The 11753-nt window shown below is 28.3% G+C and overlaps 1 protein-coding gene across 1 annotated transcript in view; it reads left to right on the plus strand.

Moving 5' to 3' along the window:
• Positions 1–11582: 11582 nt before the first annotated feature.
• The window catches only part of LOC102595348 (polyadenylate-binding protein RBP47-like), a 6745-nt gene continuing 6574 nt past the window's right edge, over positions 11583–11753 (plus strand). Inside the window, exon 1 of the mRNA XM_006354895.2 lies at positions 11583–11753. Coding sequence (XP_006354957.1) covers positions 11664–11753 — 90 coding nt within the window. The 5' untranslated portion in view covers positions 11583–11663.

Here is an 11753-nt window from a genome sequence, read left to right on the forward strand (position 1 = left end):
TACTACGAAAAATTTATTTAAGGAATAAACTCTATACTCATGACTCGAATCTAATACCTCTGTTAAGGATGAAGGAATCTCAATCCTACCACAACCCTATTATAGGTCGAAATTGGTTAAACGATTTTGAAAAACAGAAAGAAAACATTAAAAGAAATCCTTATTCATTTATTTGCTAAGTTTAGTCATCTAGTATACACTAAATAATAAATATGTTTGGTGGCAAATAAACTACGTCGTGTTTATTATAAAGCATTCCGTGTAACCTACACGCTGCATCTAATTAAATACTTTTAATGACAAATTAATATTGGCTACAATATATGGAAATAATTCATGATTTCTTCAATCTACATGCATATAAGTTTATACATGACATGAACTTTGCTTTTTTTTTATAAGGGTTAAAATCACTTATTTGTTTTTCGTTAAAAAGATAAGAGTAATTTTAAAAGATAATTTTAAGTTAACGTGTTAGGCTGTTAGCAATGCAACTATAACTTGGTTGGAATTAGTTTCGATATAAAATATGAAAATTTCAAATAGGAGAGATTTTTTCAACAATTGATCCCATTTTTCCGCATTTGGTATTTGGTGAAATAACTAACTCTATATTTTTTAAATTTAAAATTATATTAATTTAATCTTCCTATTTTATAAAAGTGAAAATTTTATAATTGACATATTTAGGACTAATAATTATAAGTTATGACATTATTCTTTATCTTTCAAGTTATAACAATAAATAATTACAGGTTATAACATTTCACTAAATTAAAAAATGATTTAAAATAACAGTAAAAACCAATTAGTTTGAAAAATAAATAAAGTAAAAACGGATATTTTTGGTAGTAAATAATTTGAAAAAATTAATGATAATTAATAGGAGACATAAAAATTGGAGAGTCATAAATATAGGAGAGTCCTAACAAAAAAGAATATTTGTTTTCCTTGTTTAGCTCAAAACAGTTACTGATATTTTCTCTCACTTATTTAATTTCATTCAAACAGATTTTTTTATTTTTTTTACCGTTTCTCTCTTCTCAATATTCTTTGTTGTAGTCAGTATTAATAAAGTATAGTGGTAGATGGGATTCTTTAGGTTAGTGTTCTTTCCAAAATTTTATTTGTATTGGCATATATAAATAAGGGAAAATTGTGCATAATAGCAAACTATTAATTGAAAATAAATAATATAGCTACTGTTTCATTTATTTCCTTTGAATAGCTACAGTTTCGCATATCTTGCTACTGACGGGTCCCACAAATTAGAAAAAAACGGAAGTCATTTCCTTTATACAACTCACTTCATCTCTTTCCTCTTTTCCATACCCTTCAATTTCTCCTAAATTCTCTCCACAAAATCAGTTTGAATTTCAAATCTTCACTACTACGCTCTCAATCGCGATTTCAAAAATTTCAGGTACCGCCAAAACCTCTAAATCGATTATTATTATTTTTCCAATTTTTCCCTTATTGCTTTAACTTTCATATGAAATCATAATCCATATAGATTTTTCACTTATACAATGGATGAACATACTCCACTGACAAGATTGACAAGAGGTATACATTTTCATGGGAATTTTTTTGTTGAACCACCATCATTTTCCTTGGGTCTAACTTAGGATTTTGGAGAGGTTGCAGGTTCAATAGTCAAATCCAAAGAAATTAAAGACATTAGATTCAAATTTAAGAATGACCCAGACAGATTGGGTGAAATTAGTGCAAAATGGAAGTAATCTGGAATTGTTGAGGGAGGTGACAAAGATCAGTATGATGCTAGTTCAAGTAAGAAAAGGAAAGGAAAAACAATTGTATATTAGCCATTGGGTTAATATACAAACTTATTGTATAAAGCAATTGTATATTAGAATTGTTTCTGGCTCATTGGAGCAAGATGAACACGAAGAAGTTCAGAAATTTGTATAATCATTAATTTGTATATGTTACGATTGTATATTAGTCTTATATTTTCTCTGTAAATTTTTTCCCTATATCTATTTGTTTATACAGATATGTACAACCATTAGGTTTAATATACAAATTTATTGTATAAATAACAGTAGTTATTATAACAATTTTACCATATATACAATATTAACAATTATACAATTGAAATGTTTTGTATAATATATAATATCCATATAAAACATGTTTATGTTATATTCGGATAAAATTAGTGTTATATAGAATGACTATATATACTTTTTAATATGTTTATTTATACAGATCTGTATTTTTTTAGCCATTAGGCTTAATATACAAACTTTCTCCATTAATAGAAGTACAATAATTTCACTATATATACAATATAAACGATTATACAATTGAAATGTGTTGTATAATGTATAATGTTATTTATAAAACTTGTATAGGATAAATTGAATTAAATCTTATTTTATACAATTCGCTAACTGTATTTGTGTCATATTTATACACAGTAAGTCATAGTTATGTATATATGTATATTTGAGTAAAACTGTATATGTATTATTTTTCAGGGTGTTAAATTTCTAGGCAAACGTGTACCCAGTTAGGCAGTTACAATGGAGTCACTACTGATGAAGAAGTCGTAGAAGGAAAGAGATCTTTTTGCGTGAGTTTAGCGATTGTCTTCCTTTTTTGTAACAGAATTTACAGCCTTTTATTAAATTTATTTAGAAAATAAAATTATATATAGCTTCGAATGAATCCTGAAATATACAGATTAATAGCTCCATAGCAAACATAAATTTGCTATGGAGCGCAATTATGCAAACTATAGCTATAAGATACAAATATGATTTTTATGTTTGCTAGATGTGAAAGTTGCTCTATAAATAATATGTAAATGTTTTCTATTTAGTTTAAATGCTATGAAATTGTGAATGAAAGTTTCTTAATCGATTACCAATAAAACGTAAAATAAAATATGGAACAGTAATACTGGAAAAAATAAAAAATAAAAAATTGTGTATAATACTTTTAGTTATTGCGTTTTTTTTATGTAGATTGTTAGATCTTGGTATGAACATTGAATTTGTTTATTCTTGTTTGAATCATTTTTCATTTTTTGGTACGTTGCTGATTTTAAAAAATACATAAAATTTGTTTGAAATTGGTATACTAGTTATACCATACATGTATGACAATTGATAATATTTTTGGGTACAATTCTAGTATGATTGAACTTTTTTTTTGCATTTTATTTGGAATGAATTTTGGGCATGATAATGGAATTAATATTTAAAAATGATTTTTTTTTTGTATTATATTTGCATGATTTTGGAATGAATAATTGATGACTTTTGGCATGAAATAGGTATGAAATGTGTGCATAAAAATTGTTGTCGGGATTCTGGTATGATTGAATTTTTTTTTTTGGCATTCTATTTAGAATGGATTTAGGCATAATAATGGAATGAATTTGGTATACTGTTTATTTAGTAAATGACAATTAACAGTTAGAAATGATCTTATTTTGGTATTATAGCGGCATGATTATGATATGAATAAGTGATGACTTTTGGCATGTATGTATGAAAAATTGTACATAAAAATTGTATGAAATTTGTATACTGATATAACATATGTATTTTTACTTTGTATCCTCTAATACCGACACAACATTTTTATATGGAACAGGCAAATATGATGATTTTTAGATGAAGAAAATTATTTATGAATCTTCCAGCCTATATAGTGGTCTAGTAAATGCATTAACTTCGTCGAGAGGGCCACAACAGAAAGACATGTTAAATTTACCATGTACCAAAAAAGTCATAATTTATAATTGTGACAAACTCATGTTTTGATTTATTTTGTCTTTTAAGCTAATAAATTATAATTTCAGAACATTCATTATGTGTACTACTTATTTTTGTTTATTCATTGTTTTTCAAATATATAGTGAAAAATTGATTAAGTAATGTGGTTATGCAATTGTAATCGATTGGAAAAATCATGTCAAATATAAATATGAAACAATATACATTTGGTATGCAATCGAAGTCTCATTAAAACTAATGTAATTTTCAATTGGTATTCATTTGGTTCCAACTGGTGTCCCACTTGAAAAAAGTTTAAAACAAGATGTAATTGAGGTATAAATGTTTTTGCTACTTTTTTTAGAACAATATATAATGGTCACTGTTTTTCATTGTAAATTCATTATTCCCAGATTTATACAAGGTGGATATCAACTTCATATATTTTTTATTTTTTAGTTTTTATCTTAAATTTTCAAGTTGGATACCAATTGTATACAAATTGAACACCAATTTAGTGTCATTTTTAATTTTCAATTTGGAGATCAATTAGATACAATGTAAGTCAACCTAAAACTATTTCATGTAATTGAAAATTGGTGTCAATTTGGTTTCCAATTGATATCCCATTGCAATAATAGAAACAACAAGATGTAATTGAGATTTCAAATCAAATTATCCAAACTAAAACTATTTACCATGATATTCAATTGATAGGCATTTGATATACAACTGGTATCCATGAAAAATTAGAAGAAACAAGATGTAATTGATATTTTAACAAAATTAACCAACCAAAGACTAGTTAATGTGTTATCCATTTGAAAAACGTAAGTGTAACAACGTGTACAATTCTTGTATACTATGTTTATGAGGTGTTTTTCAAAACTAAAATTCAATAAAAATCTGGCGAATGCTGATTCCCAAATTATATACAGTTGGTATCCAACTTGAAAACTTTAGACAGACTAAAAATAAAATTGTATGAACTGGAATAAATCTGAAAAAAATAAATTTGACAATGTAAAACAGTGCATATTGTATTGTTGTCAAGAACTGTAGTAAAAACAAATATACATTAGCCAAAAATTAAAAAATATGTAATAATTAAGAGTCTAAGCAGCAATCAACTATTTCAAACATGTAATAAAAACACTAATTGCACCATCACCGTTCTTGCTTCTTCCATACTTCCATCGAATTCGAAGGGGGTTCCACCATTTTTCCTTTTCTCTTTTATCCCTTTTGATTTAGAGGACTTGCAATTTTCTTTGCTTCTTTTTTCTTCTCCTTTTCTGGAATTTGATTCTTTTTTTGAGGGGTAACACTCTTTCTTGCCGGATTTGCATTCTTGTTGGTCGGCGGCGTTTGAATTAATATGTTAAAAGTTGGAGCTTCGATTTCAACATTAGAACTCGCTTTTACTGGGTCTCTTTCTTGGAGTGTTGTTCGACGTGTTTATCTAGTTTCTTAGTACTTTGAAGAATATTTGATTCTCTTTTGAATGAACAGAGAAGAATGTGGTGAGAGAGAGAGATTTACGGTTGAACAGTGAAGAAGATAATGAATATGGTGGGAGAGGAATTCTTACCGTTTGAATGTGGGGGTGGGGGAGGGGGTACTGTGGTAGCGTGTGAAATAGATAGAAACGTGGTTGGGGGTGGATAATTGATGTGTGACAGTAAAAAAAGTGTATTTGAAAAGTAAAAAATCCCTACAAATGTGTACTATATAATTATGATTAATTCTCTATTTTAATTTTATTTATATCACTATTAATTACATTATAAAATATAGTTATAAAAAGACTAATTATTTAATAAATAAAAAATGATATGTTATAACTCGTAATTAAAATGTTATAAGTAGTAATATTTAAAAGTAGATTTAAAACCCGTAATATTATCTCTTAAATATATAGATTTTTCCTTTATAAAAATACTTGAAGTTGATTAATAAGTTCGAGTTAATATCTTTTCTGGTAACATTCTGCAAAACAGAAATTTTGGGCCTGTCAAAAAAGGAAATTTTGGGCCGTCCAATTAAAGTTTGTACACATAAAACCCATTGGTCTTTTCAGTCATTGGGCCTATGGATTGAGTCCACTATTTCAAATGATTGTTGATTAGCTAAGCATTTGAACCGGCCCATATTTGTTTGACCCGGGTTATCGGAGTTGTTTTTTCTTTCTCACCAGAAGCAAACTTTTTCCTTTCGAGGAGCACGAGTTTAGTCAAGTAGAATTAGATTGTGCTACTTGCTGCTCCGACTGAAAACAAATTTATAGGGTCATGCCAGGAAAATTGAATATGAATTAGAAAAGGACGAATTCAGACCAATTAACCAAGTGCTTTTATGGGGACTTATTTAATGTTATAAATAACAAAATACATATAAATGATAAATTTTGAACGTAATAAATTAGTATTTCAAGTCTACTCATAAAGTTGAACTTATGCATTCGTCTCGCCTCGCCTCGCCTCTAATTGCTAGCTCGAAAGAGGAGAAAAGAGCATTGAATGAAAAAAAAAATATTTTATTATCTATTAAATAAATCTAAAAGGTAATGAGGACACTAGTAGTACTAAAGCAACCATCCAAAGTGCTTCTACATTGGACTATTTGCCTAAAAATTCAACTTAACCTAATTTCCCAACCTTCAATTCAACAAAATCCATCCCCTTCCAAGTTTAAAAATAAATAGAAAGAAAATAAAAGGTCACTTGGGGTTATGTAGTCTTAGAAACATTTGACTAAGTAATGAGATTCCTTCGTCATTAATTAAAGATTTTGGATTTGAGTCATAATAATGAAGAAACACCTACAATAACAAAGCTATCTCTATGTGACCTCTAGACATGAAAGCATGTCTTGATACACGAGATGTTTTGTGCATCAGACTATTTATTTTGGCGGGCTATGAGTATTAATTATGCTACCTAGGAAAGTGCATATCTTTATCAACAACAAAATTCATGATGGAAACAGAAAAAAGATATGAATGAATTTAATTTAATATACCTAAAAGAAAAATAGAGAAAAAGTGTCCATTGTTTATGGGATTCAACAGTTGTAATTGGATTTTGTTGTTAGAGTGTTGGATCAACTTCCCCAACGTTGGGAGCCAACTAGGCAAGATCCATTTCTTTCTTGAAGAATCTTCCTTTAAGTGGAAATAAATTAATATTAAAATTATAAATATTCAAATTAATAGGGAATCTTTGGGAAATTATATGACCTCTTTGTGATCTCCTAGTACCCACTATGAATTTATTCCACTATAGGCAAGTACAACTTGTTGCTCCCACTTAAATTTGTTTATAGTGCTTTAATAGTGGAATCAAAATCTATTTTTTTAAGTCAATAACAATTAGTTTTTGGTGTTACATAATAATCTAGATTAGATATAGATAATTTTTTTGAGTTTAAATATTATGTAATGAAAGTGTAAATAGAATGAATCAAATTGGCTGTAAAGCTGTTAATATACGTTTTCGGGAAGTTTAAAGTGAACGTATAGGAACCTGGTAGGAGAGCTAGATAGATTTCATTTCTAAGAGATGATAAATGAGCTCAACAACAATCATTGATTGGTTAAGTGAAGTTAAAAAAAAGCTGAACTAAGACTCAATAATTCGCCCATCGACTGAGAAAAAAGAAATGATTATGACCTAAATCCTCCGTCACTATCATTTGAGTGCCAATTATGATTAAATCCCTCCGGTGCATAGCTCACAAATTACACAAAAGAAAAACAAGTAAACTAGGTAGTACGATGCGACGAACACGACTAAGAAGACGTTAACAAGCTGGAAATCGATCGCTAACCAACTCCCTTATGAGATATCACCTGCAGCACCAACTCAACCACTCTTACGAGTTTTTTTTTTTAGGATTTCTACCTAATGAGTTACTATAATATCTTGTGAAAGGGTAAATTATTACATTATTAAAAAAAAACACATTTTAAAGGACTCTTTGACTCATGGGGTACATGAACCAAAAGTTGACTATATGAGCATGCACATGGAAATTTATAGTTACAAAGTATGGTGGACGTACTATTTATGCAGGCAAAATTTCATATATTGGAGTTTTACCAGAAATGTCTCTATCAATAAAAGTTAGTGGGTGGTTTCTTGTATAAGTAAACTCCACTCTAACGTACCGTCTAAAACTTGCTCAAAACACACCAAAATTCGAATCTTTATAAAATAGTCAATAATATTTACCACTTATATTCGAATGCATAAATTATACTTTTGTTAACTATTTTTTTAATTTGAACGATTGGAAAGACGACTATTTAATTAATTATTCGATAGTGCCAAATGCCTAAATATTGTTCACTCCCACAACTTTGGGATTATTGAAAGTTTCTTTAAAACAAGCAATATGATCTCAATTATTGAACATAGTTACTAATTATAGAAAACTTGTTTAAAATGATCAACACATATGCACAACATTGTTTCTCTTTAATAAGTGTGTTTATTTGAGAAAGGGGTGGGGTGGGGGGTATTATTGGCTCAACTCAAGACGGACGGTGTGCATGCATAGGATCAAATAACATCAAATAAGGTAGCTTAGCTTGCACATGTAAAATTAGTAGATGGGATAACCAATGGTGGAGCTACACTAGTTGGTCGATATCCTTTCACCTTTAATCAGAGAAGAAATTTCATTTTTGAGGGCATCTTTTTAGATTATAAGTAATAAATCTTTATGTGTACCCTCAATTTGCCAAGAAAAGCGAGTAATTGAGTTAAATATGACATGTTATGTTCGTAACAAATCAAATTATTAATTTGACTCATTTTGATCAAGAGAATTAAACCAACACATTTTTAAGGTTTTTTTTTTTTTTGGTGGAGAAGTGGATTACAATGTGAGGAATCGAACTCTCACCAACATAACCAACCAACTAAGCTATTAAGATTCCCATTTTTTAAGGGTAATTTGTGCAATTTCAAAATTAAATGTGGACTCAACCCATTAATTTGCCCCCTTCTATTCATAAGTTGTCTTTTTAATACTTTCCAAAAGCTCTTTTGGCTCTTAAACTATAGCATCTTGCCTCTATATATATACCTCAAGTATCACCTTCAAGAATATTCATACCTACCACCAACCCAAGTACAAAGAGAGAATTATCACTACTCTTTGGTTTTCCTTAATTAGAAATGGCTCAACCAAAAATTATATACACTTGTGCTTTTTTCCTAGCATTAATCTTCTTCTCTTATGGGATTTTGTTGAGTGAGGGAAGGGTACTCTTGAAAAAAGAAAAGAACAACAACACAATATTTAACCATCATGGAGAAAATAGCCATAGAAAAGTAGTGAAGAATAACTACTTCAACAATATTGGTCATGATGATCATAACAATATGCATGGCAATATTAATATTTCAGAAGAAGGAGGTCCTGGCCATAGTCCTGGTGTTGGTCATGGAGGTGGACCCCCATGATGGAATGTAGGGTAGGACGTAGCAGCTTTGATCCAAACCTTATATACGTATCATGATATTCACAATTATGCATAAATATTAAGTTCCAAATTTCGTCATTAGCACTTAAGGTTGTTATCATAAAAAATCTGAACCCATAAAGTTCAAATTCTTAATCTATCCCTCGTGAAATAATATATAAGCCCCGGGCCATGAATTGATTGATTATGACAATTACTGTACTTTAAATTTATTGGATTAGGAAGTTGGATATAGTATATATGTAGTATATATTTATTCCAAATTTACTAGTCTTGAATCGTATAGGGTCCTAAAGGGAGAAACATTTTCTACTAAGATATGTTTTTCCGTTTCACTACACACTCCTTGATTATAATACTAGTATTATTTCCCTTTTTGTGACCTAGTTTAACATGTTGATATATAAAATAGGTCACATATCTCTATTGTGATTTAAATCTTATCATTATATAAACCGTGTAATATAAAGTTTGTATTGTACTTTATTGGTTTGTGAAGTATAATTTGTTATGTATGTATTTAAGTTTCGTTTTAATTATCTAAACTTCAATGAATATATAAAGCAAATGGGATGATTTAGAAAAATTAATAACGATTTCCCAAATTAATTTGAAATCTTATTTTGGAAAGACAACGTCTAATTAGATTTTATATCTAAAATTTTAGATATGCTTATTTTAGAACTCTAAATTGGAAATTGCCATACCACACTCTTAAAAGGAAAAAAAATTCATAGAATATTTTTGTTAATAATCTTGTTATAGCATAGTTTACACAAGATATGTATTTTTTTTTAAGGAAAAAAACTTGTTAACATTGATTCTTTTTATCTATTTTTCTATTTTCATTATCTTAAAAGACTTGGAAACAAAAACCTGAAAACTAGTTCTTTTGAAGTGTTACTACTACTATTAAAGTGGAGAAGGATATACTTTATTTATTAGTAAAATATTATTTTATATTTATTTTGTAATTATAACTTCATTTTTATATTCGAAATTTATCGCGAACAGACAAAAAAATAGTAAATTTTAACTGTGTATCTATCTAAATAATATTGGAAAATGATAATAATTAATGGTTGCACAAGACATTGCCTGAAATTCAATGATCAATTTATTACATCGTGCTCATTTTTATTGGCTCCTCCACTAGCTCGATAACTTTACAATAAACACCTAAATGAATTAAATATTACGATTATAAATTATTTTTAATAATTTTATTATAGATACCCTATGCAATTAGTTTAAATATGTGTTTGAATAATTAAAAATATTAAACCTAGTACTCTTGAATAGTTATAAAAAGCTTCAAATTACAAATATACTCTTAAGTCATATATGTCTTTAACTATATTCAAACAAATCAAATTAATTTATTCACAGAAAAATCATTACTAGACTGTATAATGGGTATGTTTCAATTTTTTTAATCGTACTTTCCTTTTCAATTCTTTTACTAAAAAATATCTTTCTTTTGTTTATATGCATTGTTTTTAATTTTATTTTTTTCACATAACTTTTTTAAGATAATAATATGAAATAAATATTTTGGTACATTTTAGTACCTTTAGTTTAAGACAATACAATTTTAAAATCTTATTTATTTTTAAAAATTGATTTCAAATAAAAATTGAACATATATGAGACAAATTATAAACATTGGTATAAAATCAGAAGGATAAGTTGTTAAAGAATTACCTAGGTACGGTCCTTAATTCGAAGTTTCGGGTTCGATTTTTTCTAAGTATAAACTACAGAGTCACCCTTGTAAAATACCATTTATAAAATTTTTCCATGTAAATCCAAATTTTATCGAATTTTAATATGAAACCAAATTTTGTTTTTACCAAATCCAACAATTCTGCTCTGTTTTTTTTTTTTTGGGGAGGGGGTGTGAGACAATTCTGTTATTGCCAGTACAATTAATAGCACACAATACTTTTCTGTCATACGTCTATCACTGTAAAAACCCATCAAAATAAAGAGTACGTAAAAAATCTTACTTTCACTAAAATCAATATAATAACTGTATGTCTGTAACTGTAAAAATAATAAAACTAAAAGGTGCAAAAAGACAAATAAAAATAGTTACTCTAAAAACTGTAGCCGACCAAATTTATACGAATTAGGTAAAAATAATTAATCAATATATATCCAAAAACATTCTTTAAAATCAACGGTTGATATTAATAGACCACCGTTTAATCCAACGGCTGATATTTGATACAGGGCTTCACTGAATCCGTCATCCTCCTCATAAATCTTCTTTTTGCAATCAGATTGACCTATACTTACAACCATATCTATCTCTATATATTTTTTCCTTTTTTTAATTATTATTATTTATATTTATTTATAGTAAGTATAAATTAAAGTTTTTTTTTGTGTGAGAGTTTACTCTAGGGTTTGAGGTAAAGATGCAGAGTAACAATGGTACTGAATCTCAAGACAATAAGCAGCCGCCGCCGCCGCCGCCGCCGCCGTCGTCACAGGGAGCGACGTCTCCG

This window comes from Solanum tuberosum, unplaced genomic scaffold (genome assembly GCF_000226075.1).
Source record: "Solanum tuberosum cultivar DM 1-3 516 R44 unplaced genomic scaffold, SolTub_3.0 scf00184, whole genome shotgun sequence".
NCBI lineage: Eukaryota > Viridiplantae > Streptophyta > Magnoliopsida > Solanales > Solanaceae > Solanum > Solanum tuberosum.